A 26,747-nucleotide genomic window follows, 5' to 3' on the forward strand; every position below is an offset into this window, starting at 1 on the left:
GTTTTGGTGTGCTCTGGGTCTGCTTCCAGAAATAGCAAAAGCTGTCCACTGCGTGTTTCCAGCTGGTTCTTTTGCCAGGTCGTGGTGCAGGTGTCTGAGCTCCCTCTCCTGCCATCCCCGGGAGGGGCAGGGCTGGGTCAGGCTGCACGTGGGAGCAGCTGAAATTAGTTCAAGAGGAGCCACCTGTAGCTGAGCGCTGCAGCCGGGGTCCCTGGCTCTGAGCTGCCTTCTCCTGCCCTGCCGAGGAACAACCTGAGCCTCCAGCTTCCCTGCTGCAATTCCGGCTTCCCAAAAGAGCGGATCTCTTCCAGCATGCAAGTGAGTGCTTAACGATGTTTTCTGCTGGTTTTTTGATCCACGCTGAGACTTTCGTGCTTCTTTATACTTGTTTCTCCTTTTCATAACTCGGTGGGCAGGGATTAAGACTTCACATCGACCTTTGGAAAAGAGGGGGTTTAACTGGTAGGTTAGAAATAAGTCTGATCGGTTTTGAGAGGGAAATTTTCGTCTGAGAAAGTGATTTTACTGTGGGAGTGTTCAACCTGAGCCCCCAGAGAAAGCGCCTACGCTCCTAGCCCCGGTGCAGTTCAACAGATGTGTGTTGCAGAGCGTTACTGCTTTAGAGATGCTGCTGCTGGTGGCATCTTGTGGTGTTGGTGGTTGAGGCATCTCAAAGGAGGAGAATGCATATTAGGACACGGCCTGAACCTCAGACTTCCTAAAAGACAATGAGTGTCTGTTCAAACCAGTCTTGGTAGATAGCATTTAAATATCTGCTAATTAAGCTAAATAGTGACATTATGATATGCAAGCCTTTAATAATGAGTAACAGAAGAAACAGAGACAGAGCAATTGCTGCAGATAAACTTGCATTTTTTTTAAGATAAGATTAAGTGTTTTTCTGAAACCTTAATGGGAACAGATTCAAATTTATTGCTCTCAGGTGTCACTTTATCAGTATTGCAACTCCATACCAGTTGCTGGGTTTTGTTACGGTGCGTGTTTAGAGAGGAGCTGCTGTGGCTGCTGGAATACGCGCTGTGACCTGCAGCTGCCACTGACTTGTCTGTCTTGCTAAATTAATATTTTCCGATAGAAATGGCACTACTAGATTGTTGTGTTGCTGACGGCGTTGTGCAGCAGTTCAGATCCACGTGTCCTTGGAGCCCTCCTGCTCCGGTCACCACACGTCACAGCAACCTCCGGCTTTGCTTTTGGGGAAGGCAGCAGAATACTTGGTTCTAAGAAAGCTTACCGTCTTGATGTTAATTTGTGCAAAGCCGGTTACTTTAGGGTAGACTAAAAAAGCCATGACAGACTTGTGGGGTGTTTGCAATAATTAAGTCTACGCACTCAGCACTGAAGCTTGTTTCCCTGCTCTGTCCTAACCGAAATGTTTTTAATTATTGCTTGAGCGTGGGTTTACAATGGAAAGCGTTGTGTTGATGTAACCCTTGGCAAATAGGTTTCATCGGAAAAGGAGCTCTATGCACGGGATGGGGTTTTACCCCTCTTACTCTCTTGAAATACTCTTCCACAGCTATAACACCCGCTTTAGCTACCTTTAAAGCAAACGGTAGGGCTTTCTGTGCAGCTTCCCGGGCCCTGCCGAGTGCTCGTCCTTCTGGCAGGCTGCCCGCGTGGCTCGGGCGTACCCGGCCGCGGCACTGGGCTGGCGCGGGGCGGCGGGCAGGGGCCGAGGGCTGCCGTTTGCAAAGCAGCACTCACTCTGCGCCCGCTCCCTTTGCCGGGCAGTTACTCGGGGGTGAGGTTTCGGTGGGGGACGTGGTGCCGGTGACCCCGGCTGACCCGGGCAGCAGCACTGTCCTGGGCCCCTCTCGGAGGGGGCCCCCGCCGTGGTGCCGTCCCGAGCTAAGGGCTGCACATCCAGGCGGCTCTCGGGGGAGAAACAAGCTGATTTCAGCCTTGCTGCTTTTTTTTGCCGTGAGTTTCTGACCCGCAGTGGCCCAGATGTGGACGGGAGCCTCGTGGTCTTGGGTTTTTATGTCGATACAAAAGTGACTGCATGGGTTTTTTTGGAGTGAGTGTCAGCTATTGCAAGCTATGCTTTTAAATTCTGTTCCCTCCCACCCCCATACTAGAGGGTAACAAGTGTTTAAGTGCTAAGTATTTTGTCCATGCCCGCAACAGCTTTGCATCGGTATCTGCGTGCTTATGTAGATCTGGGGGGAGCATCAAAGCACCAGGTGCCTCCGACAGCAATTCATAGCTGATAATTCAGAGAGAGGGAGAGCACCCTGCGAAGCACCCGGCCAGGTGCGAGAGGGCATCCAGGAGGGTCAGGGCTCCTGCTGGCTTCCCGGTGCGGGGCCCTGGGGCCATGGGCACATCAGCGCAGTCGCTGGGGGCAGAGCGAGTCGCTACCAAAGCTGTGCACGCGTGATGCAGTGACGTGGCACTCGTGTACATCTCCTCTGGTGCAATTCATCCCAAGCCCGTGCCTTGAGCTCCTCCGTCCGTGGCATGGGACCATGCGGTCTCGGCATCCCCTGCTCCGGTCCTTTGCAGTTCGCCTCCCTCCCTTACACCCCCAGCCAGTGCCACATCCTTCAGACGGGTGTTTTTGGACCCGTCTCCTGCATGCATTCATGCTCCATGCTCGCCTAAGCCATGTAAGGAGCAGCTCAGTGTTACCCAGCCAGATCCCTGCTTGGCCGGGGTTTGTTCCTCCCCCAGCACTTGCACTAACAGGCTGAGGAGCTGCTTTTGCTGCGGGCTGAGCCCCCAGGCGAGCGCAGGCTGCTGCGTGGCTGCCCTTGCACGCACGGCGGGAGGGGAGGCAGCCGTGGGTGGCTGCCTCGCACAGCTGGGATGCTCCGGGGAGGTCCGAGGGACAAGTGTTGGCTTTGTCATTGCATTTTCTGTCCCTGCCCCTTTTTGTCTCAAGCAGGGCAGTGCAGCGTGCCCAGCGTGCCTGCATCCCGCTCCGTGTCCTGGTCAAGGGATGAACAATACTTGCCTGACCCAGCTAGTGCCTTAATCCACTGTTTGTACAAATATTACCCTGGGCCTTTGATAAGCCGTTCGGTCTGTTTGCTCTCACTCGCTCTGTCCTCATGCGTCCAAAGTAAACCGTGCCTATCTTCCCTCCCTGACCGCGTGCTGCTCCTCCCGAGGCGCGGGCAGCAGCTCACACACAGGCAGGTGGTGGTTGCGACTTGCTGCCATCGCTGGCAGCCCCTGCGTGTACAGCACAGTGCAGCGGACGCTGCTCTTGCTTGCATTCGGGAGGGAGTGTGCAGGCTGCAGGGTCTGGCCCCGCACACAGCGGAGGGAAGCTGGGAGGCAGGCAGGGTCGCAGGTCCCTGTCCTGATCCCAGCTGGACTGCGGCTGCCCCATACTCCAGTGCTCCCCGAGCGGTCGCTGCTCGCATCTGTCTTGCAGCATCAGTAGGTAGCGCTCCCATTACAGCCAAGGGCGCTTTTCCTGCCAGAAAACCTTCCCTGCATCGGGAAGGCTCCATCCTTTCCACGCCAATGTGTAAGGATGCTAAAGCCAAGCCAGTCCTTTAGAGCAGGGACCCTGCCAGCTCCACGACACCTTTGGGAGGGCAACGAGAGGAGGCTCCGCTGCCTCAGCGCTCGCTGTAGGGTTTCTGCTCTGCAGCAAAACTCCCACTGAGAAACTGGTGCAAAAACCGGTCCCTTCTGCCCAGGTGAGGCTCACAAGAGCATCTCTGAGTGGGGAGGCAGGAGCAGGGTCTGGCTGTGCGTGCCAGCTGGACCATTCCCTGCCCGTGCAGCAGGAGTGGGGTGAAAGCCTCCGTGTCCTGTTCCTGCTGTCCCACCGCCCGCGCAGTGTCCCTGCCCCAGCAGCCTCTGGCCCCGGGATGCAGAAGGGTCATGCCAGTCGCTGGAAAGGTGCTGTCCGCGGGGCCTGGCGATGCCTGCAGGAAGGCAGCCCGCGGCAAAGCTGGAGCTGTCCCCCTGCTTTATTGTCCTGCGTGTCTGGGGTCCTTCTGTCACGCAGCTGATGTGTATTGGGGCAGGAGAAGGGCCAGGCAGCAGAGCGCTCTCTGCTCAGAGATTAGGTCTCCGCTCACAGCCCAAGCCTTGCAAAGCCGGGTTCCCTAGCAGATGCCTTGCCTAAGCACGGCGGTGCAGCTTTATTGTAGCCGTCCACACTTTGATGTTTTCCTTACAGCCCTGGAATCTCAGCCTTTATTTTTCCACCCGGCTCTTCCCAGGGAACGGCTGTCTGCCTCCCCCTGCCCCACGACAACTTTTGAACCCGCTGCTCTATTTCAAACGGGCTTGATGGAGGGGCAGAGATCACAAAGATACAGCTTCCAGCAAGGCTGATGGACACGGGGGGCTGGGGAGGGCGAGGGGGTGTCCTGGGAGGGGCGAGGAGCTGGTGAGCGTGAGAGAGTGAAACCTCTTGGCTTTGCTGCTGGTGTGACAACAGTTTTTGAGAGGGAGTAGCAAACCTGTGGAGGAAGTGGCCAAAAAATTTAATTTTATTTCATCAAGAGCCCGGATCGCCAGATTTCTGCGCGCATCTGCCTCCTGCCAGGGGTTAGCCCCACACCTCCCTCGCCCACCCTTGACAGCTCCTGCAAATGACCCTCTAATGACGGGATGGTCCCAGTGTGAAGCTGTCGGAATATGTAAGCGGCCCAGGGGAGGGTCTGCGAGGGGGGGGGGGAACCAGACACGCTTTGTTTATCCACAGGCTGGGATGTGGATTGGGGATAATCAGGCTGGGCCAGGGATGTGGAGTCGGTGCTGCTGGTCCCAGGAGGGGAGGGATGGGGATGGCCCCATCCCGCACAGCCACCCGGGGCCACCCGCTGCCAGCCCTAATGCCTGCGGTCCCACTCATCCCCTCCGCCGCATGTAGCCGGGGGCCGGCGGTGGGTCCCCACGTGTAAGCTGTGTCCCCGTCCACGGCTGTGGGAGGAGGCAGCTGTGAGCCTGGGGGAGCCCAGACCCACGGCCGGGGCTGCAACAGGGTGAGCCTGGCCAAACCCAGGGACTGACCCTTGCTGCCCCAGGAGGAGTGCCCCCTCCCCAGGACTGGCCACGGTCATCCCCGGGGGAACTCGAGACCCTGGGCCATCATCTGGGGCTGGAGCTCTGCTCCGGCTCCCAGCCCCATCACCCCTTCGGGTGGGTGACCCAAAGGAGAGCTGCCTGCACCGGCTGCTGCATGTGGCTTAAAAGCCATTGCTATTAGAGAACATGGCCCTTCCCCTTATCTCCAAGGGGTAAATAAAGGTGGAAAATCCCCTTAGCCCTCCTCTTCAACGCCTGCAGGTGCTTCCCGGCTTGCTCTTCAGCAACCCCCCCATCACGGAGGGAACACCGTCTTCATTATCTCACGCCAACTTTCCTGTTCACGGAGCCGTTGAGCATCTTTTGCACCATTCGAGGGGACCCCCTTGCTCTAGCAAGTTACGGTAGCAGCCCACTTGCTCTGGGTGTTACCGCCCGGTATTGCTGGTTTTGCCGGGCAGTAACAGAGCAGGCTGCAGCCAGAGACGATCCCGGGGCAGGGATAGCCTCTGGGTGCAGCAGATGCACAGAGAGCTGGAGGGAATTGCACCCTAAAAGACCATTTGACAGCAAAAACGGGCTGTGGAAATCAGCAGAATCTACCAGGCATTTTTAATATACATAATTTATTGATGAGTTATACAACCACGACCCTTTCACTACCGCCCCATCCAGCAAGTGGTGGAAAAATTTTGAGCAAAGCCGTCATTTTACAGAGGAAAGCAGCACATGAGCCGAGACGTTCAGGGCAGGTAGGAGGGCTGGGGGGGGGGCTCAGACCCACCGAGACCGACCTCGGGGCTGCCTTGTTTCCAGGGGCACCTCACTTGAACATGCAAACCCTCTCTGGTGAACGGATGATGCTTTGGAGAGGGATGCTGGAGCCCCAGGTCTTTTGCATCATTCCCTGCGTAGTCCTGGGCGAGGAGCGTATATGATGGAGATTGCTGCCTCCCTGCCTGCTGCCAGCCAGCTCCTCCAGGGGCCAGCTCCTCCAGGGGCCATCCCCCCCAGGGCCACGCTCAGCCCCGCGGCTCGGGGCAGGAGCAGGCTGAGATGAACCCCTGCCTGCTGCTGCCCACGTGGCGCTGCCGGATGGGGGCTCTGGACACTGGGCTAACACATTAACTTGGCTTAATTGTAATAGAAATCTGATAGAGTTTTAATAGAAATATAATAGAAGTCTTAAGAGAAATGCCTAAACCCTGGGGGAGATTGAAAATCCCGACGGTGCAGATGCTCAGTGTGGGCGGACACTGGTGCTGCAGTGTCCTGCCGAGAGCCCACAGCTACCAGTGATACCTATCGCGGGCGAAAGGAGCGTCACCGTGGGCAGCGTGTCATGGCAGGGAGCGATGCTGCCGTGGCTCCAGCCCTGCGCCCCGGCTCCTGCCTCTGTGGAGCAGCACCAGCCCTCGGCTGCCCCGGCACACACCGGCCGCCAGCACCGTGGCTCCTGGCTAAATGCAGCCGTCAGGCACCCACCGCCTCGGTGCTGCAGCGGGGTGTCTGACGGCCCTCCCCGTGCGTAGCCTGGATCCGTCCATGCACTGCGGCCATGCAGTGCCGCAGAGCCACTGACACCCAGGCACCCCACTCCTTCTGCCCTGGCACAGCCAGAGCTTCGCCAACCCATGGGCACGCAGGATTCGGAGGTGGCGGGGGCTCAGTGATGCCCCGGTCTGCGCGTTGGTCATGGGTTGGGCGGCCAGTCCTCAGGGCCACTTTCTGGGCAGAGATGTGCCCCTTCCCAGCAGGGGATGAGGTGGTCTCAGTTGCAGCCACACTCCTCGATGATCATGTCCTCGTGGTGGCGGACGACGATTTCACCCTTCTCGTAGTAGAGCATGGAGAGAGGACTCATCCTGACCGGGGAGCAGGCGGGGCAGGGCACCTGGTTGGGCTTGTAGAGCTGCAGCAAACTCTGTGGGGAGACACGGGAAGGGCAAAGAATCGCCCCCTGCTGCGGGCCAGTGGGGCTAGGGGTGCGTGGGGGGAGCGGAGGTAGCAACCCCCTCTTACCTGTATGTAGGCGTGGTTGGTGGGCTTGAAGGTCTCATCCACGGGTGACGGACACTGCCCTTCGCACCGGTAGGCGTTGTACTTTTTGGGGTAGACAATCCAGCTGCCCCAGCCGGTCTGCTCGAAATCCACCATCATGTCCACCCTCCTGCACAAGGACCTGCCCTCCTCCCCTGGGACGGCAGCGGCAGCGTCACTCACTTTGATCCTTTGCTTCTCCTTCCTGTTCCTGCGATGCCGGCGGGTCCCCGTGCCCTGGGAGCTGCTGTCACGCATGATGTGCTTGGAGGTCTCGGCTGTCCTGATGAGGCTGTGGTCTCCCGGAGACTTGTCCCTGGAGAAGACGAGCAGCAGGACTCCATCCGTCATGTCCTGGGGCAGGGCTGGCTGCCTGTGGCCAGCGTTGCTCGAGGTGGGCAAGTGCGTTGAGTCGGTGGCTGGGGTGGCCGACCCACTCGTCTCCCACCACTCCCTTCCTGTGGGACCGTGGTGCGCAGGGGCCATGGCTTGGTGGAGCCAGGACCGGAGCAGGCTGGTGACCTCAAAGACTTTCCAGGAGGCCTGGGTGGAAGAGGGGCTGCCAGCCACGGTGCCCAGGAAGAGCTGGTGGGCACAGGTCCCACTGCCCCGGCACCTTCGCCGCCGGCTGTGATAGATGTCCAGGGAGACATTGCGGGCTGGGGAGAAGCCCGGCAGGCGGACACGGAGCTCGGCCAGATTCACCTCCTGGCTGCTGGAGAGGGAGGACATGTCGAAGGAAAGCGCCCAGCGGGAGCCGTTCTGCAGGGAGCCTGAAACCCAAGGGGCACGGTGAGAGGACCGCCGGCTTTGCCGGGGAGTGCCAGCGCCGGAGGGGACGGTGCCCTCGTGTGCTGCCGGGGCACGGTCCCTGTCGCGGGAGCCCGAGGGTTGGGGGAAAGCAGCCAGATCCACCCCCAGCCCCGACAGCCAGCGAGAGCACCGGACAGTGCCGGTCCCAGGGAGAGGGATGCCCGGGGACAGTGCCGGTCCCGGGGACCGTGTGAGTCCCTGGACAGGGATGCCCGGGGACAGTGCGGGTCCCGGGGAGAAGGATGTCTGGGGACAGGGCCAGTCCCGGGGACAATGCTGGTCCCAGGACAGGGATGCCCGGGGACGGTGCCAGTCCCGGGGACAGTGCGGGTCCTAGGACAGGGATGCTTGGGGACAGTGCCGGTCCCGGGGACAGTGCCGGTCCCGGGGAGAAGGATGCCTGGGGACAGTGCCGGTCCCGGGGACAATGCTGGTCCCAGGACAGGGATGCCTGGGGACGGTGCCGGTCCCGGGGACAGTGCGGGTCCCAGGACGGGGGTGCTCGGGGATGGTGCGGGTCCCGGGGACAGTGCGGGTCCCGGGAACAGGGATGCCCGGGGCCGCGGCCCTACTCACCGTGCGGGGAGAGGCTGAGGGCGGCGGCGGCGGCGGCGCGGAGCGGGGCGGGAGGGGCGCGGAGCAGCTGCAGCATCAGCGGGGGGCAGCGCGGCGGGGCGCGGGGCGCGGCGCGGGTGGGTGCGCGGGTGGGTGCGCGGGTCGGTGCGCGGGTGGGTGCGCGGGTGGGTGCGTGGGTCGGTGCGCGGGTCGGTGCGCGGGTGGGTGCGCGGGTGGGTGCGCAGCCCAGGCGGAGCAGGGCGAGGGCGCAGAGCGCCAGCGCGGGCGCGGAGCGCAGCGGGGCCCGCATGGCTGCAGGAGCCGCCCGCAGCCGCCCTATTTGTACAGCAGCCCCGAGCGCCGCCCCGGGCGGCCCCGGCAGCCCCCTCCCCGCGGCCCCGGCCCCCTCCCGCCCTCCCTCCCCTCTTCTCCCCGTCCCTCTTCCCATCCCTCCGTCCCCGGCTCCATCCCTCCCTCCGTCCCTATCTCCATCCTCTCTCCCCTCCACCCCCCGTCTGCTCCCCGCCAGCCCTCCCCACTTCCATCTCTCCCGTTCCTCCCTTTCTCCCTCCCTCCTTCTCCCCATCCCTCCCTCCCTGCCTCCAGCCCTATCCATCCCTGCCTCATCCCTCCATCTCCCCATATCTCCATCTCCCCATCTCTTCTCCTCCTCCCGTCCCTCCCTCCCTCCATCCCTCCTGGGCTCGTCCCCACCACCAGCTCTCTCCGGCCCTGCCCTGCCGGCGGGGGCGGCCACCCCCTCGCTGTGCGGAGACGCTGCTGTCCCCAGCACCCTGCGCTGCCCGGCACCTGGGACCCCTGGGGACGGGTGGCCCCAGCACCACCCCCACCCCCCCCAGCAATCCTGTCCCGCTCCTTGGAGAAGGGACCAGGACCTGGGGTACCCGTGGACATCATCCCCATCACTCCCCCAGCCCCGTCCAGGCAGGGGCTCTGCCCCCCTTGGTTTCCCCTTCTCCCAGCGCCGTCGGGAGCAGGACCAGGGGAGAGGGTGCTGAGCGTCCCGCTGAGGGCACAGGGTGCAGGACAGGACAGCGGGGCTCGTACCGCTGGGTGCGGGGGGGGAGCCAGCGCGGGGGGAACGGCACCGTCCTTGGGTGGGCCTTGCCCAAGGACCAGCCTCGGGGGAACCGATGCGGCTGGGGCTGGGGCAGGGGTGCTGCTGGGCCGGGCGGAGGGATGCGACGGGCGAACCCTTCGGCCATGAGCCTTTAGTGCTGCAGAGCGAGCGAGAGCGGCCGTGGGGACACATGGTTGGGCGTTAGTCGCCGGCACAGCTGTGCCCGGCCCCGGAGGTGTGAGGAGCCGAGCAGGGGGGGCCCCGCCGCCGCCGGCCCTCCCAGCGAGAGGGTTTCCCAGGGCGGCGGCTGGCGAGGCGACGCTCCTCCTTTCGGGGGGGAAACGCGCTAAATCTTCACGCGGGACCCCCCCGGCGTGGGGCCGGTGTCAGGGAGGAGCCCACGGGCGCCGCAGGCTGCTGGCGGCATCCCCCCACCCTGCCGGGCGCCGGGCGCCGGGGGCCTGGGGCCCGCCCCCGGCGGGGACGTGTGCTGACGTGGGGTGTATTACCCCCAAGTCAGCCCCGCACCTAGCTCCCAGGCTTTGGCTGGGTGACGTCACGGCCGGGCAGGGTGACGCCACGGCTTCCCCTTCCCCCCGCCGCCGTGTCCTTCCCGGCGGCCGCCGGCAGGTGGCGCCGCTCCGCCGCCCGCCCGCGGTGGGGCCCACCCGGCACCGTTGCCCTTTAAAGCGGGGAGACTCGCGGGAGCGGCGCGCGCCGCCTTCTCGCGAGAGCGGGGCGGTGGGGGAAGATGGCGGCGGCGCCAGCGGCGGCCGCGGCCGGGATCGTCGCTCCCGCGCCCGAGGGTACGGAGCCCGCCCCGGACCCTCCCGCCGCGGAGCCTCCGGCCCCGCCCGAACCGGGCGCTACCGACGCCGAGGCCGGGTATGCCCCTCCCTGCCCGCGGGCCCAAGCCCCTCCTCCCCGCACCCCCCAGCCCTGGAAGCCGTGAGGGTGCCGGCGGGCCTCTCCCCCCTCCCCGTTACCCTGGAAGCCGTGAGGGTACCGGGGGGGGGTCCCCGCCCCCTCCCCCGGGAAGCCATGGGGTTCCGGGTGGTCCTTCTGCCCCAGCGGCGCCGGGGGTGCCCGGGGTCCCCGGCCCGTGCTGCCCGGGAGGGCCCGGTCCGCGCCAGGCCCCGGGGCCGGGCTGCGCCCCGCCACGGTCACGCCGGGGCCGAGGTGGGGGCCCCCCCTCTCAGGAGCTCGTTTCTGCTCTCGCAGCGGGGATGCCGCCCTGGTCGATGTCACCGCAGCTCTGGAGACCGAGTCCGCCAACGGAAAGGACCCCCTGGTAGGTGGCGGCGGGCAGCCGGGGCTCGCTGGGAGAGGCCCAGGCCACGGGGGCGAGTTCTGCGGAGCGGGGGCAGGCGGAGAACGCGAGAGCGCCCGAAGCTGAACGCGCAGCCCCTCGGCGAGGGTGCTGCCTGGCCGCCCGGCGCCGCGATTCGCTTCTTGCAGCGGAGCAGCCCTCGTGGTGGGGTCTGCGCGGGTCTGCGGGAGCTGGGGATCCTGGACTCGGAGACTGTCCTTCCCTCTCGTGGGTCGTTGCAGGCTGAGGTTGAGGCTTATCCTTGGGATGCCTCTTCACCAGGCTGCGAGCACCTCTCCCTCCTCCCATTCACCTGTCCTGCTCACCACCAGCACGTTTTCCCAAAGGATTCTTATTTGGTAGCGATCTGGTGTCTTTGCACAGACGGCAGGGGAGGTGCGAAGGCATGAGATAGCCACAGGTTGTACGTGGTGTAGAAAAAGGGCAAGTGGAGAGTTTTTCTTCAGAATATAAGATGTTTCTATTTACCAAACAGATGTCTGGCGATGCCTGACGTTTTAGGACTAATAAGCATCCTCAGTTTTCCAAGATTACTGAGTCGGGGTAAGATGATGACATAGAAGGTGAGAAGGTAGTTATTCAAAAAACAAAATCTGAACATGTTCTTGTGGCTCAGGCGAGAAGGAGTTTCTATCCTGCTAGCTCCAGTTTTAGTTCTTTAAAGGATTATTTTGGAAGTTAAATCCTCACCCATCTGACTAGTTCTAACTAACTGAATCTATGGAATAGTTCCCGCTCGCTCGCAGCATGGCTGTGTATTAGGGGGAAAAAAAAAACTTATTCCCTCTAAATTCTCCTGTCTTGACAGGTTACTGCACAAAACTTCTTTCCTGTCTGATTCAGTCAATCTTTAAGCCAGTCCAAGTTTGCTGATCTGCTCTGGTTGCAGGAAGCTGCCGGGGACAGCTCCGAAGTCTTGGATGCTCAGGCAGGCTCAGTGGATGAAGAGAACGGACGGCAGCTTGGAGAGATAGAGCTGCAGTGTGGAATCTGTACAAAGTGGTTCACAGCAGACACGTTTGGCATTGACACTACGTACGTAAGCTCAGGTTCATGCTGGGCATGAAACTTTGGTTAGCAAAAATGGAAGTATTTAGAGTGTAAATTCCTAAGGACCAGGACCCTGTCCGGGTCCTTGGGCACCTGGAAACCGGTGTGTTATGTAAATAACAAAAGCTTTACCCAACACAGCAGGAAGTGTTCATGTTCGTACATTTCAACTTTAAAAAAATCTTTGTCCAGACCTCAGGACTGTGAGAGCCACCCTTGGACTTAGTGCCTTAGAGGCCTATAAACGTTATTTGAAAAGCAGAGAGAATTCAACAGACACTTTCAGTTGGCGAGAACAAAAAACAAAATCTTCCTGTAAGTGAAAAGTAAATTCAGCTTGCTTTCTAGAACCTATGTGGGACTGACCTTAGGCTTACTAAAAACTTAACTTCTTTTGGTTGCATTTTGTCCCTAAAAAGTACTCTAGGCTTCCAATTAAAATTAATTGATTCAGCTGGAGCTCCTTGTCCAGAGCTTCTGGGTTGTTGTCTCTTATTTTGCTGAATGAATTTCAGGACTTCTCTAAAACAAGAAGATGACACTTAGCTTGCTTACACTTTTCTCAAAAGCTTTGTGGCTTTTCTTGATGCGCAGATAAACCTAATTGGATGAAAATATAATTGAACCTGCAAGATGTTTCTGGTTCTGGAGAGAGAGAATAATTAATTTCTTAACCTGGAATAATTAACTTCTTAACCCAATGTAGTAAAGAATAATTAATTTCTTAACCTGATGTAGCAAGTAAGGTGTACACCAGAACTTACAAATCAGCGTGCTCTTTTCCAGATCATGTCTGCCTTTCATGACCAACTACAGTTTCCATTGCAATGTTTGCCATCACAGTGGGAACACATATTTCTTAAGAAAACAAGCAAGTAAGTGTAAAAGCACATTCGCTGACATTTTGTGCAAGATAACCCTAGTGGCTTCATTTTATCTGAAGTCGGTGGGAGGGTTCTGCTGAAGCTCTTCAAAAATGACCAAAAAAATCCTATATTAGCAACAAGCATGTGCGGCTTTTTCTAAAAATGCTTTGCCATTTTGCTAGTAAGTTAGTTATTAAGATGGTGGAAGTCTTCTGTTTAGCGAGGGCTGCTGAGTTAGGACAGAACTTGTGAGGGTTTTACTGTTACTCAAGCTAGCGTGGCTGCTGTGTGGTTAGTAACTGCTGTGTACACGGGTGTATGTTTGATCTTCCCCATGAAGTGTAATTCTAGCTCTGGTATATTCTTACTTTTTAAGATCTCAAGGAAATGTGCCTTAGTGCTCTGGCCAACTTAACGTGGCAGTCGAGGACACAAGATGAGCACCCGAAAACGATGTTCTCAAAAGATAAGGTATGGCTGTTACAAAAATCATCACGGATTTACATAAGCTGTGATTTCAGTGAAGAGCAAGTTGGAACAAATACTGGCAGCGAGGCTTTCAGACCCACACTGTTAAGACTCAAGTTTATTTTATTTTTTTACAGGATATTATCCCATTTATTGATAAATACTGGGAGTGTATGACAACTCGACAGAGACCTGGGAAAATGACTTGGCCTAATAATATTGTCAAAACCATGGTAAATATTTGGAGTTAAATTCATGGAGGGTTTTCTGCGAATGGTACAGTTGTCTGCTGTCGTGTTTGCTGAGGTCTGGACTTAGAGCTAAATGGTGAAGATTCTAATACTTCTTATGTAGTATGTACACCAACTACATATTGATAGTAAATACTATGATTTAAACACTTGTTAATGAACTTGATATGATCTTACCCTGTGTAACTTAAACTCCTTCTCTATTTTAGTGTAAAGAAAGAGATGTATTCTTGGTGAAGGAGCATCCGGACCCAGGGAGTAAAGACCCAGAAGAAGATTACCCCAAATTTGGGCTACTAGACCAAGTATGTGACTAGAGATGGAAGGAAAGTGTGCCGTGGGGAGTTGGGAGGAAGGAGGGAGGTTTCTTTTTGCCGGTGGCTTATACTCAGTCAAATGAGCAGAACTTAGCCAAGTCACGCTGTGAGCCTGCGTTGTGCCAAGCGATGCGCTGGAGTGCTCCAGCAGCTGGAAGTGCCGGGTTCAGGCTTTGAGTGGTAAGTTTGACCGAGTCTATGCATCAGATTTTTTTATCTCTTTCAGGATCTTGCCAATATTGGTCCTGCATATGATAACCAGAAACAGAACAATGCTGTATCCACAAGCGGAAGCTTAAATGGCAAGTTCTTTAATTAGGCGGTTTTGGAATATTTGGGACTAAGCTGTATTTTCCCAGTCCTATAGCTGGGCCTCTGTGCAGTTACGTCGGTTGAGATGCTGCACTTAAACCTGTCGTGTGAACCAAAGTTATGCTTATTATGTTCAAAACACGTTCAGCCAGTCATACCATGCCTTTCTGTAGAGATAGATTGATTTTTACCTTCTTGTGAAGGTTCAGCGCTTTTCTTCATGGCGGCCAGCTAAATCAAGATGCTTGCAAGAAAGCTGGGCTTGTCAGTCTTCTTCCATAATGGTTTTAATTTACCTACTTGTATTGTTCAGATTTTCTGTTTCTCTCACTCTGAGATTGGAAAGTAGTTGGGGAAGGTGTATATTATTCCTTATAATCACTGTTTGCATTTTCCTGTCGTTCCTTTTTGCGGAACGACAGCTGTGCTAACAGCTTTGCCTAGCTCGCTGAGATTACTTACAGTAATCTTACTGTAGTCATATTAATTGCCAATGAGATTTCTTTGTGTGCAAGGCTACACCGTTCTGTACTAAACACATTCAAATAGTACCTAACAGGAGGTGTTTTGGGCTTTTTAAAACAGGGTTATAGATACCTAAGGCCGCGTTGTCTCAATTTCATGCACTGGTTGTTTCTTATTTAATTTCTGGAAGATTGACAAATATGTGGTGCCACTTCTGTTCTTACAGGTGGAGCCTCTTTGGGAGGTGAATATTTACCTTTCAGCTTCTAAAACTTAAGTATTATTGTTTGCAAAGCTTTTTTGCTCAATTATCTTAGAAGCTAAAGTCAATTAAAAGTCAAAAGCGCGCCCTGATGTGATTGCAATAATAGTTTAATACAAAACAACAATTTCACTTTTTAATCTTTAGCAGTTAGAAGCTTTTAATTATCATATTCTGCCCCACTTGACTGGTTTAAAGTTTTATTTTCACTTATGTTTGTTTTTACTTTGTATGATTTGACCTGATATTATTGTAGTTTTAAATCTTGATGCCTAAATAAGTGGTCTGAATCTGTGAGCTGGTATGATATTGTCATTACTTGTTTGCCTAAACAATCACGAACTGGAGAGCCTAAATGTTTATCTGCACTAAAGCTAGCAAGTGCAGTTGAGATCATGTCATGTTTGTGCAGAATATGGTATTCCTTCAACGGTTTGAATCCCTTGCACCGTAAGGGGAATGCTGATAATTTAAAAGCTGACTATTTTCAATTACGACACAATATGCGGTTTGTAAAGGTGTTTATCTACAGTACATTAAAAAATTCTATAGTTTTCCTTGTAAATCAACAGTGATCTCTTTTGAAATAGTGTAACGGTAACATGCATATAAAATTTAATGTATTAAAATGTTACACTGATATTAATGTGATTACATTTGACGTGTAGCTTTTCCTATACTATAGTTTTACTTATGAGTAAAAATTGGGTGCTGTGATACGAAATGATACGCTGTTCAATCGTAGTACTGATTTTGGTAATACTGAAGAGAAACACCTCTGTTGCTTTTCATTTTTCCTCAACTTAGGTGTATTTTATTTTATAGATGGAAATTTAATGTTAAGTGCTTATTGCTTATTGGTGTCAGAGTGTTTCTCCAGCATAGTGTGTCACTGGGATGACTTTGCTTAAACTCAGATAGTGTGTGCTCTAGGTTGGGTTTTCTGCTACTTTTGCAGAAATAAATTTGAACTGTGACTGGAATCTCCATGAAAGCAAATAATAATGCTTTTGAAGTGGATCCCAGTGCTGCTGTCTGTAGATCTTTTGATGACAAAAAAGATTCTTAATTCTCACCTTAAAAGCTCGAGTTGAGCTCATTTTGTTGGTAAATCTCACTTAGCTTCCACTCTAAATTTAGACATTTCAAAAGTTGACTAGAAGCTACATAAAAGCTCTGGATTTTGCTATGCTCATTTTCAATAAGGTCTGTTTCACTCGTAACTGTGGAAGAAGGTACTTGAGCTCGTGAACTGATTTTCATTTGGCTGCTTCTGCCCCTTTCTGTTTGTGGAGATTCCATGCTCACGGGCTCTCTCTGATCATCAGCTGCTTAATATGCCGTGGTTTCTGTGTTAAGGGGGAATTGCTGCAGGAGGCAGTGGGAAGGGACGGGGAGCGAAGCGCAAGCAGCAAGACGGAGGGACCACGGGAACAGCCAAGAAAACCAGAAGGTAAGAGGAAAGATGATGCGGTGGCACGGTGATGAGCATCTGTAGCGAGGTGTTGTACGCTAGTCAGGGGGACAGCTTTACTTCTCATGCCTGAAGCTGCCTCCCGCCTGTCTCTGCCCTTGGTAGATTTATGGGGAATCATGCCGTAACTCTGTGATGTTATCGATAGGGTTCGATAGGATATCGATGTTCACATGCTAGAAATTATTTGATATAGATGAGTATACGCTCATTTCGCGCAGACTCTTGGAAGCAAGCGGTGTGCAGGCCGTGAGCACTGCAGGTACAGCTCTGTAAGAGGTTGTCCTGGGTTGACTTGTGACTGAACCGTAGCCACTGTGAGATGCCAACCTGTAGTTTTTGTGTTTCACAGTGACCCGTTGTTTTCCGCTCAGCGCTTACCACCCCACGGTTACCCTTTGGAACACCCCTTTAATAAAGATGGATATCGTTACATCTTGGCTGAGCCTGACCCCCACGCACCTGACCCAGAAAAACTGGAGCTAGACTGTTGGGCAGGAAAGCCTATTCCTGGGGACCTCTACAGAGCCTGCCTGTATGAACGAGTCCTCCTAGCACTGCACGACCGAGGTACAAAGCTTGCTAATCGTATGCAAGTTGTATAGCCAGCTCCTCTTACGAGGGGCCATCTTCCGTAACCTCACGTTACCGGTTATAGAAGTTTCAGACATAATTGCTTTAAGGGGTGCAAATGTTAAATCCACTCCTGTATGTTCACTTGCCTTTTGACATCGCCGCACATCAGAAATCACAAATGAACCGCTTGTACCATCTTCTCTGATCTACCACAGCTCCTCAGTTAAAGATTTCTGATGACAGACTGACTGTTATCGGCGAGAAGGGCTATTCAATGGTACGAGCCTCGCATGGAGTGCGGAAAGGAGCGTGGTACTTCGAAATATCCATGGATGAGATGCCTCCAGACACAGCTGCCAGATTAGGCTGGTCACAGCCATTAGGTAAATAATTTTACCAAATACATTTGTTAGCAGTGGATTCCAGCTGGTTCCTAGATCTCTTTCCCCAGTAATTTAGACCTAAGGAGGGTAAGTCATGTTCAGCTTGCCCGTTTCTTCGCTGCTTTTCTTAAGGGGAAACTCTTCCTGCAGGTGATCTGAACTGTGCAGAACTGCAGTACGGGTGGATCCTTTATGCTGTTGCATGCTTGGCCTTGCTTAACACTGTAGTCAATGCGTTTGTACTAATGGCAGTCGTATTTGTTAACTGAATGTAATTACTGTTCCAAAACTTGAAGTGGGACACACAGAGGTGCTCCTGCTACACATGTTCATGAAGAAACGTTGGTTTCCGCAGGGAACCTCCAGGCGCCTCTGGGATATGACAAGTTCAGTTACTCCTGGCGCAGCAAAAAGGGAACAAAGTTTCACCAGTCGATAGGGAAACACTATTCATCTGGCTATGGACAGGGTGATATACTGGGATTTTACATCAGTCTTCCAGAAGATACTGAGACTGCCAAATCACTGCCTGACACTTACAAAGATAAGGTGAGGTGTGGAGTTCACTATCGGATTAAGTGTTGGCTAGGTGGACAAGTGGAAAACAGGTTGCTCTAGCCTCGTTTTTGCCCCCTTTGAGTGCATCCTTTCCATCCTACCTCTGGGTACCACTGTGGTTCATAGCGGAGAGGTCCAAAGCGTTGATCTCAAGACAACAAAATACCCAGAACCACCCAGAGGTTCTGCAAGGGAAGCCTCTGCATGGACTGCTGAACGAGACTGCCCACATCTCGTTTCATCTTCTCTTCCCCTCCCGGTTCTCAAATATTTGAGATGTGTGGATCACTCTTCAAGGGTACTCTGACACAACAGGCACGCCTATCCCAGAACAGGGCTCCTGTAGGTCTGCCGTTCTTTAACGTGTCACTAAAGGTAACAGTTTTTTGGCTTACTTCTGAAGTGGTTGTTTTCTAATATTTCAGGCTTTGATCAAATTCAAAAGCTACTTGTACTTTGAAGAGAAGGACTTTGTGGACAAAGCAGAGAAGAGCCTAAAGCAAGCACCCGGAAGCCAGGTAAGTAAGTTAGGCGTTGGTAGGTGGAGGGTGTGGAACTTCAGGGAGAGTGGAGAGCCTGCTGAGACTGGCTTATTGTATGCATTAATCACTTGCATTTAATGAGCACAAAGGGAGGCCAGTCATCATTAGTTCTTCATCAAAAACAAGAATGCTTTTATTAAAGCAACAATAAATGTGAACTCAGCAAACCAGCTGTGCCCTTTGCTTGTAACATTATTGCTGTCACTTAAGTAATTGTCTGGCATCGGGTAAAGGGGAGCGTAGGTTAAACTGCCTCTTGAGGATTGCTTTGTAGTTTAAGGTCATGAAAGTTAGCATCAATGGAAAAAACCTCTTCATTTTTCTTTTCAGATAATATTCTTCAAGAATGGTGCCAGCCAAGGAATTGCCTTTAAAGACATCTTTGAAGGAGTTTATTTTCCTGCTATTTCTTTGTACAAAGGCTGCACAGTAAGTAACATATCTTTGAAAGATAATTCCTAGGTCCATCATGGGTTTAGTAATGCATAGAGCGTGGGCACTCTGGGAGCGTGTCAAGCAAGTGAAGCAACTCTGGAACAATGCTGCTGTTCACTTGTGTGATGTAACTATCAAACCGCTGAACGAACGCTCTCATTTCTTGCCAAGGATGTTTGTTCATGTGGTCTTGCATGGGGTGCAGGTAGGCTCAGGAGCAGGAGGGGATGAGGACTGCAGACTAAAGAAACTTGCCCGTTTTTTTGGATCTAACAAAAAAATGTGTCTTCCACAGGTTTCTATAAACTTTGGGCCGTATTTCAAGTATCCACCTAGAGATATCACTTATCGTCCAGTAAGTAATAACTGAAGCTTTTTACCCCACACTTTGATAGCCTCACAGTATTTAAACAGAAGGTGGGTGAGATTTTGTTGTGGTGGTGGGAGTTGATTTTTACCAAGCCTGTATCTGTCCTCTTCAGTCTTTGTACTTGGATAGTGTAGCCAAAAGGATTGCATTTAAAAATATTTAAGGACAGATAGCCTAACAAATAACTTAGCTAAATTTTAACTAAATAGTAGATGCTGTCTTGTTCCTCTTGACAGATTAAAGTCCCTGTTCTTGCCTGTGTTAGCCTCTTTTATCAGTAAGAGGGATGAATTCTTGTTTAAGGAAACACTTGGAAATCCCCCCCCCCCAATGTTTTCAGGAGGGAAACAGTCCTGAAATGCTGCTGTACAACAGGGCTAGTCACTCTTTGTCCTGAGCCTGTGCTTCGTGACTCGAGCTAACTGTCTTTCGTGCCCTTTGCAGATGAGTGACATGGGCTGGGGCGCTGTCGTGGAGCACACGCTGGCAGATGTACTGTATCACGTAGAGACAGAAGTTGACGGAAGACGAAGTCCGCCCTGGGAGCCATAAACAAAGCAGGCGGCGCAGCGGTAACGAAAATGACACAGTGGGTATCCAGTCAAGTGGTTTTTATTATAGAGGAACATGCATCACTCAGAGCAATCAGCCAACGAGCAAACAAACAAGCTGAAGCCAGCGCAGCTCTTGATGGCAGGCGTTAATGTATATTCATTACCTGCTGAAGAGTCGTGCCCTACCACTATGCTGGAGTCTAAGTGAATGCAGTTCTGGTATATATTGTATTTGTGGGCATCTCTTGGAGTCTTCAGTAACTCTTACCGTGTAGCTAGCTGAAGAAGCAAGTATTGTGTTGAGGTAACTTCTCATGTGATGTACCTGGGTTGTAACGGTCATTTGTTCAGTGAGAGCAGGCTGGAGTTGGACCTACCTGCTGCATTACACTTGCAGAAGCAACACTGACACTTCTGCGCAACTGTGTTTTGGCTAATTGTAAACAACAGCTTCCAGCCAGAAGGATTGTGTTGTAACAAGACTACTGCATGTAAGACAATTTGGGCTTCTGTCCAAACCGTATTTTTTTCCCCACAAACTGGAAACCAGTTTAAAAATAAAGGCTTTAACTCTTACTTTTTTTTTTGTCTTGTGACTTGTTACGAATGAGATTTAAACTCAGAGTAGCTACGCTTTAGAGATCTCTCAAGCTGAAGATCTCCTCCTGCTCACTGCATTGACAAGTTATACAGGGCCTCCTGCCGATGATCATCGTTGCAGAGCTTTCAGTGAATAAATAATTTGACACTTTGTCAAAAATAAATTAGAGCTGCTGCACTGGGGGGAGAAGGGAATAAAAGTTTTAGGTAAGTAAGTAGGAAGTGCTGCATTTGTTTTGGGGGAAGGAGGAGAATAAAATGGGAGGTTAAGTCCTGCCTCTGAGCATGTGCTGGTCCTCCTGCCTTCCCAGTCAGGTTTCCAGGACCTCCCTACTAACTAATTAGCCAAGGCCTTTAATTGTAGATACCATTAATTAAAGCTTTATTTATTTATTGAAACTAATTCGTTAGGGAGGGTGCAGGGGCCTGACTGGGCCAGTGCACGCTCGTTATGCAAATGCAGGGCCAAAAATTTGAGGGAAGTCCTGCATTTGCTCCACTGGCCCAGTCAGGCCCTGCGGCCACACTAATGACAGTTTCAATAAATAAATAAAGCTTTATTTATTTATTGAAACTATGTGTTAATTAGTGGTGTCTGCTATTAAGGGCCTTGGCTAATTAGCACAGGCTGTAGTTAAATTGTGCCTGACTTACCCCATTACGAGATTCCCTACTTTACCCCTGAACGAAGCATTACAACACTAGTCCGTGCGGTCAGCAGTTCACGGCCACCGTCCGGGCCAGCCGCTCCCGAAGGTGGTTGGCAAAGTCGACCTGCGTCTGGGACAGAACCTGGTTGATGATGGTCTTCGGCAGCCAGCCCTGGAGGGGAGCGGATACAGCCCGTGAGCGGAACTTGCCTCGAATGCAAATCCTGCTTCTACCTGGACATGTTTGCTGCAGAACTGAACTTACCTTCAGGTCAATGCTGAGAAGCCATATTAGCTTGGTTTGCGAAGGACTGCCGGGCAGCGGGCGCAGGATCATGCACGTGGGACCGTTCTCAGCTCTGTAAGAGGACAGGAGTGCACGTGTTAGAAAGCAACGTCTGACTTCGCCTCAAAATTACAGCCGTGCTGAAGCACTTTGCAGTTCCTGCTACTGAGACAAACCTAATGACTCTGAGCCCATACTAAAAGCTGGTGTGCGAATCCGACTCATTAAACACCCTGTAAGTGAATGCAAAAAAGGTGATTACCTTACAAATCCTTCCTGTTCTGGCATAGCCCCGTATTTTGTGGACATGCCGGCCAGGACGCAGGTGGAGCCACGTCTCTTAGAGCACCGGACGCTCACGAAGTCCCGTGGTCCGACAATGTTACCGGGGGTAGCGGCCGCCTTCTCGTGGGTGATGACTGTGTCCTTTCCAATCTTCTGGAGAATCTAGACAGTTTAGAATTAAAATGTTAATTTGAGGTATTTACTGCAAACATAGCTAAAAGCTAGCTTTGATTACTGTGTATTCAAATACACGCTCTTACTAAAACTCAATGCTTATAGTGAGAAAAATTGCAAATATGCTCTTCATCCCAGAATACAGAACATTTGTTTTCAACACCTGAAAAGGGAAGGTGTTTCTCTTATTCCAGACAACCTGTGGAATAGCAAAATGCTCTTCTCTGCACGTCGGGGTACCGTGCTATTTCTCCTCCAGTAACAGTACAAATTTAACAGAGCTGGCCCGCTACCTCGCGAGGGCATTCCCTACAGAATAAGTAGCACACAACCCTCCATCCACAGACAAGCTGTTACAGAGTCACTTCTGCTGCAGCAGCAATCTGATTACTGCAGAACAAGCTCTACGCCTGCAGTAGGGAGCAGACAAGATAAAATCTGGCTTCTCATTTCCCGAAGAACGTGTGGAGAAATCCCCGTGCTCCTGCTGCGATGGGCAAAGCGATTCTTTGGCCCTTCTGACGCCAGACAAAGCAGCACGCGTGTGTGAACCCCTGGCTGAGACAGGTCTGACATGCGCTTCCTACCTTGACTTCTCTGACGTTGGGATTCCAGTCTCCCATCTGCTCCATGTTGTCCACCAGCTCACTGTACACTGTGTCCAGGGGCTGGTCCACCACCACCTCCAGTCGGAACACCTTGCCCACGTCCGGGAGCACCTTGCTCTGCACTTTGTCTCCGTTATCCTGGGAGAGGGGAAGGCAGAATTAACATCACAAATATTTACAGGAGGACCATGTCATTCTGCTGCAGAGCGGAGCACCTACCACCACCGTCTCTGTCTTCCAGCCGTCCTGGTCCCCGAGGATGCTGAGCGATTTCTGGAGGGCTTCCTCTCCTTGCTTGATGTAAGACATTTCCATCTCGCTGAAGGGCTTCTCCTCCAGCCTTGAGCCTGCACGGGATCGGACAAAAACAGGAGCGAGCGTAAGAACACTGCACAGTTGACTAACGCATCGTAACACCAGATAAGCTTTATCTACATCAAATACATTTCTCCGTGCCCAGGGATTGGGGAAGTAAACTCAATTCCCACCGCTTGCCTGCCTTCGCCGTTTGTTTAGCAAAAGCACAGGCGACCCACGAGCAGGTTTTCCTCCAACCACTCTCCCGAGCCCTGACACGTGACAGTCACCACCCAGCAGAAAGGGCCAGACCCCCCCATCTGCCCGTCACTTACTGAACAAGGAGCTCCTTCTGCGAACCTGGTTAATCCACGTGCTGGGTCCCGTGCCACGGCAGGCGAGCTTGCTCAGCTCCTGGCTGATGGCGACAGCGGCTTGTCTTCTCAGACCTGAGAGCAGAGAGCGTGTTACTCACCAGCTGCAGAGGGTTTGCTGGGCTTTGCTCTTTTTTTTGCAATTTAAACATGCAACATTGAAAAAGCCTCTGCTTGCCTCCTTTTACCTGCTACCTTCGCTGAAGCCCCTACAGGCACAGAGAGCAGCTGACTGCCGTTGCACTGCTCTGGGACAGAAGCTGTCCTACACAACCTGGGCTTTGCTCCAGGTCCGAGCCACGCAGCACGCGAGGAGCAGACGACAGTCGTAAAAATACCGAGGAGCAATCATGCGGGTGCCCAGGAAAGGCCATAGGAAATGGAGTACAAGAATACAAAATCCTCGCAGCCAGCAGGAGTGTTGCCTATAGCTACCCTCCGCGTTCAGCAATGGCACACAGCCATCCCCCTCGGACCCCAGAAATAGGTCTGGTGGCAAAATGGGTGGTGGAGACAGTAAAACGTGAAACCCAGAAAGCAACAGGGCATGGGGTGGGGAGAGCATCCCCGGAGACTCCAGCCTCCTCCCACCCTGTGAGCCCTGCTGGCGCTGCCCACTGCAGGCAGCCCGCGGAGAGGGGCTCCCCCAGCCCCGCGTCCCGGCCCCCTGGCCCCTCACCGGTCATGTTGCGCAGGTGCCGGTAGGAGATGGCGGCGCAGAGCTTGAACGTCGCGGGCAGCATCTCCCTGGTCAGGCAGGAGCCGTGGGCTGCGGGCGGACGTCTCTGTGGCGAGCGCTCCTCTGCCCCGGCCCTCCGGGCGCTCGGCCTTAAATACGCCCGCTGAAGGATGCTGGCTTGTCAGCAGGGAGATAAGAGCCATCACTTACGGCAGGGCCCTGGGGGCCAAGGCCAGACCCAGCTCCTCGCGCATCTGCTGGGGGCCGCGGGTCACCGCCAGCGCGTCCGGCGAGCAGATGCACGCACATGGGCGGGTACATGCTCGTACACCGTGCTGGCACGACGGAGCCCGGCCAGCCCCCACCCGCAGTCCAGCCACGGGGGGCACAGGCAGCTCCCGCAGCGAGAGGAGGGCAGGAGACCAAGGCACAGCCTCCCTGCCCAGCTCGTACGGTGCTTTGCGGGCAACCCCTGTGCCAGGGGCAAACCGCGCTGCACATGGACCTGGGGTCCACGGCACGGCTGCCCCTGCACGGATCATCAGCCACGGATAACAACGGATAACAATCAATTCTGACAGGTAACAACAGATAATGGTGGATAACAACAGACAGTAACAGATAACAACGGATAACGATGGACAACACCATCTCACAGCACAACCACCCCAGAATAACCGGAGCCAGGCTCAGCCCAACCTCAGCTAACGCCGGACACAAGAACGGGGCAGCCTGTCCCTCTGCCCTGGGACCAGACCCCACCGCAGAGCCCTCGCTGTGGTGGCACGTTAAAGCCCCAGTGCACGAGGCCAAACCCCGCAGGCAGAGCGGGACCTCCCAGCACTGCTGGCACCCGAGAACGTGCGTGGGACCGGCGGGCACCTGGGATGGCTGTGCACGGCAGGGCAGCACTGGGGATGCTTTATGCACATCGCATGGACAAGAATGTTTCGGACAGCGCGCAGCCCTCCCTTTTGCCCCACAGAGCCCCGCGCCAACACAGCCTGTCTTCCAGCCTATATAAAGTTGAATATTAAGTATACTAAGCTGCTGAGCCTGGGGCTGGGAGCGAGGGGCAGCCCCCGTACCTCCCCCAGAGGCTGGTTTATCTGCCACAGGGCTGGGAGCAGTGGGCAACGGCAGAGCAGCGATAACACTCAAGGATGAAATGACATTTCTGGGATGAGTTACGGCCCCAGAGACCAGCGCTCCCAAGAACCCGTGAATCACCAGCTGCTTCCTTTGACGTCAGCCCCTGCACCCTCCTGCGGGGAACCTGACCTTCCTCCCCGCTGTTGCAACAACTTGGCCAAGGGGGAGGTCAGCCGCTCGCTGTGCCGGCAGCTCGGCCCCGGGGAGCCCCTCGCCTCCCCCATCCTGCCCGCTGAGCCCCTGGAGAGGTGATTTGGGTCCTACCTGCCATCCGGGAACAGTCCCTGCTGCTCCGGCCCTGCTGCTCCCCAGGACGGCTCCTCTCCATCGCCGGGGCTGCTGTTCTCCTTCATGTGCAAGAAAAGACACCTCGCATTCACGCCGGCGATGGAGGTGCTGGTGGGACGATGAGGAAGCCAGAAGCTGTGCCATCCCCTTCCCAAATGTTTACTGGGAAATCTCCGCCACAGCCGTGCTCCCGCTCGCCGACCAGTGCTGCAGTCCCAACGCAGGCGTGATGCCCAGGTCCCTGCCGCACCTCTCCCCCTGGGCTGGGCTTTGTCCACCCGGTCCCCACACGCCTGCACGTGGGGAGAGGAAAAATCAGGAGGGTTTGAAATCCCTGAGCCGCTGCTGGGAGCTCCCAACCCCGCAGCCTGGTGCTCGTGCCAAATGCACGCCGAGCACCGACGGGTCTGTGGTGCCCAGGGAGAGCGGGTGAGACCCTCTGGCAAGGTGCGTAGCCCCCGGCCCCTCACCTTGCCCTGCCAGTGAGGCAGCTGGAGCACCCTGGCCAGGGGACGCAGAACCGGGGACATGGGTAGCAGGGAGACCCGCTGGCTGCGAACCGGCCAGGACCACTGTTATCCCAGATGGAGCAGCCGCTCCCGGGCACGAGACCTTGGCACAAGGACGTGCTGTTGTTTGTGTGAAGAACCGAAACAGAGCCTGGGCAGAGCCACTCCTCCAGCTCCGGGCTGGGGGGGCTGGAGGGGCACGAGCCCCTCTGTGCCCCTCAGGAGGGGACACGTAGGGACAGTCACGCTGCACCATGGCACATTAAGGCAAATTCTCCAGGCGGCCAGTCCCCAGAGCGGCACACAGAGACCCACAGCCTGCTGGGAAGCTGTGCCAAAAAGGCATCCGGGCCCCTCAGGAAGGTCTGGTTAACTGGGACCCCCCCCCTAACGCTCACCGGCTCCCAACACCACCTCAGCATCTCCTCTGGGCGTCCCTTGGGGGTCCCACGCTGTTGCCGTGCTGCTGGGCTGCCTGCTGCGTCCGCTGAGCCTGCGAGGAGAAGGGACGGCAGCCCTCCCGCGGCACCGGGGATGGCACCGGGTGCTGCAGGCATCGGGGACGGGATTTGGGTCCCAGCACCTACCTTGGGCACCAGGAAGGTGCCTCTCCATCGGGGCAGGAGGGAGCACGGCTGGTCTGGCTGGCTGAGTCCACGCGTGCTCCAGCACCGCTCGCCTGGTCAGGGCAGGATGAGGCCCAGGCCACAGCTTGGACCTGCCCGGACCCACCTGGACCCTTGGGTGATGGTGCCGAGCTGGGCCCTGCCGAGCTGAGGGTGCTGGGGGCAAGGGGGGAGCGCGGCTGCATCCTGCATGCCAGCAAGGGGACACCCGGGAAGATGGCACAGCCCCACTCTGGGACAGGCACCCAGCACCCTCCCACCCATGTCCCGTGGGGGCAGGAGGAGGGAGAAAACACTGGGGGAGGCAAAACAGCCACAAAGGCCCCCGCAGCACCCACTGAGCCCCTGTCCCCCATGAAACACCCCCCACAAAACACCCCCCACATCCCCACGCAAAGTCACCACGCGGCTCTATTTGCAGCTTTTAGGTTAAAAATGTACATCCAGGCGCTCAACGTACAAACATTTACAACTGTTTACAAATGTACAAAACTGGAT

At 54.7% G+C, this 26,747-nt stretch overlaps 3 protein-coding genes across 10 annotated transcripts; 1 reads left to right on the forward strand and 2 right to left on the reverse strand.

Annotated features, from left to right (window-relative positions):
* Positions 1 to 219: 219 nt before the first annotated feature.
* Positions 220 to 20,297, forward strand: ASH2L (ASH2 like, histone lysine methyltransferase complex subunit). 4 transcript variants are annotated; one of them, XM_076358796.1, is made up of 17 exons: positions 10,273 to 10,393; positions 10,730 to 10,799; positions 11,728 to 11,873; positions 12,675 to 12,763; positions 13,131 to 13,225; positions 13,360 to 13,455; positions 13,683 to 13,778; positions 14,017 to 14,092; positions 14,794 to 14,811; positions 16,189 to 16,282; positions 16,656 to 16,873; positions 17,095 to 17,262; positions 17,618 to 17,811; positions 18,246 to 18,338; positions 18,693 to 18,791; positions 19,093 to 19,152; positions 19,612 to 20,297. In XM_076358796.1, the coding sequence occupies exons 4-17, from the start codon at positions 12,691 to 12,693 to the stop codon at positions 19,717 to 19,719; spliced, it is 1,488 nt and encodes a 495-aa protein (XP_076214911.1). In that variant the 5' UTR covers positions 10,273 to 10,393; positions 10,730 to 10,799; positions 11,728 to 11,873; positions 12,675 to 12,690; the 3' UTR covers positions 19,720 to 20,297. The 4 variants fall into 4 exon arrangements, with proteins under 4 accessions (XP_076214913.1, XP_076214911.1, XP_076214912.1 ...); XM_076358798.1 differs by lacking the exons at positions 10,273 to 10,393; positions 10,730 to 10,799 and adding an exon at positions 220 to 318; XM_076358797.1 differs by lacking the exon at positions 14,794 to 14,811 and having other exon boundaries at positions 10,274 to 10,393.
* Positions 5,627 to 8,737, reverse strand: LOC143170600 (nodal homolog). The gene is made up of 3 exons (XM_076359026.1): positions 8,449 to 8,737; positions 7,042 to 7,832; positions 5,627 to 6,943 (listed from the first exon to the last, which is right to left on the reverse strand). Exons 1-3 carry the CDS (start codon positions 8,735 to 8,737, stop codon positions 6,791 to 6,793), a joined length of 1,233 nt encoding a protein of 410 aa, XP_076215141.1. The 3' UTR covers positions 5,627 to 6,790.
* A 579-nt stretch (positions 20,298 to 20,876) lies between the features above and the next one.
* On the reverse strand, positions 20,877 to 26,557 carry STAR (steroidogenic acute regulatory protein). Of its 5 annotated transcripts, none has more exons than XM_076358800.1 (12): positions 26,211 to 26,557; positions 26,022 to 26,116; positions 25,585 to 25,726; positions 25,278 to 25,407; positions 25,091 to 25,173; positions 23,675 to 23,847; positions 22,957 to 23,070; positions 22,544 to 22,671; positions 22,304 to 22,462; positions 21,520 to 21,704; positions 21,237 to 21,330; positions 20,877 to 21,143 (listed from the first exon to the last, which is right to left on the reverse strand). In XM_076358800.1, the coding sequence occupies exons 1-12, from the start codon at positions 26,432 to 26,434 to the stop codon at positions 21,036 to 21,038; spliced, it is 1,635 nt and encodes a 544-aa protein (XP_076214915.1). In that variant the 5' UTR covers positions 26,435 to 26,557; the 3' UTR covers positions 20,877 to 21,035. The 5 variants fall into 5 exon arrangements, with proteins under 5 accessions (XP_076214915.1, XP_076214918.1, XP_076214917.1 ...); XM_076358803.1 differs by having other exon boundaries at positions 23,675 to 23,851; positions 26,211 to 26,319; XM_076358802.1 differs by lacking the exon at positions 25,585 to 25,726 and having other exon boundaries at positions 23,675 to 23,851.
* Between the last annotated feature and the right edge of the window lie 190 nt (positions 26,558 to 26,747).

Source organism: Aptenodytes patagonicus, chromosome 24, assembly GCF_965638725.1.
Source record: "Aptenodytes patagonicus chromosome 24, bAptPat1.pri.cur, whole genome shotgun sequence".
In the NCBI taxonomy this organism is placed as follows: Eukaryota; Metazoa; Chordata; class Aves; order Sphenisciformes; family Spheniscidae; genus Aptenodytes; species Aptenodytes patagonicus.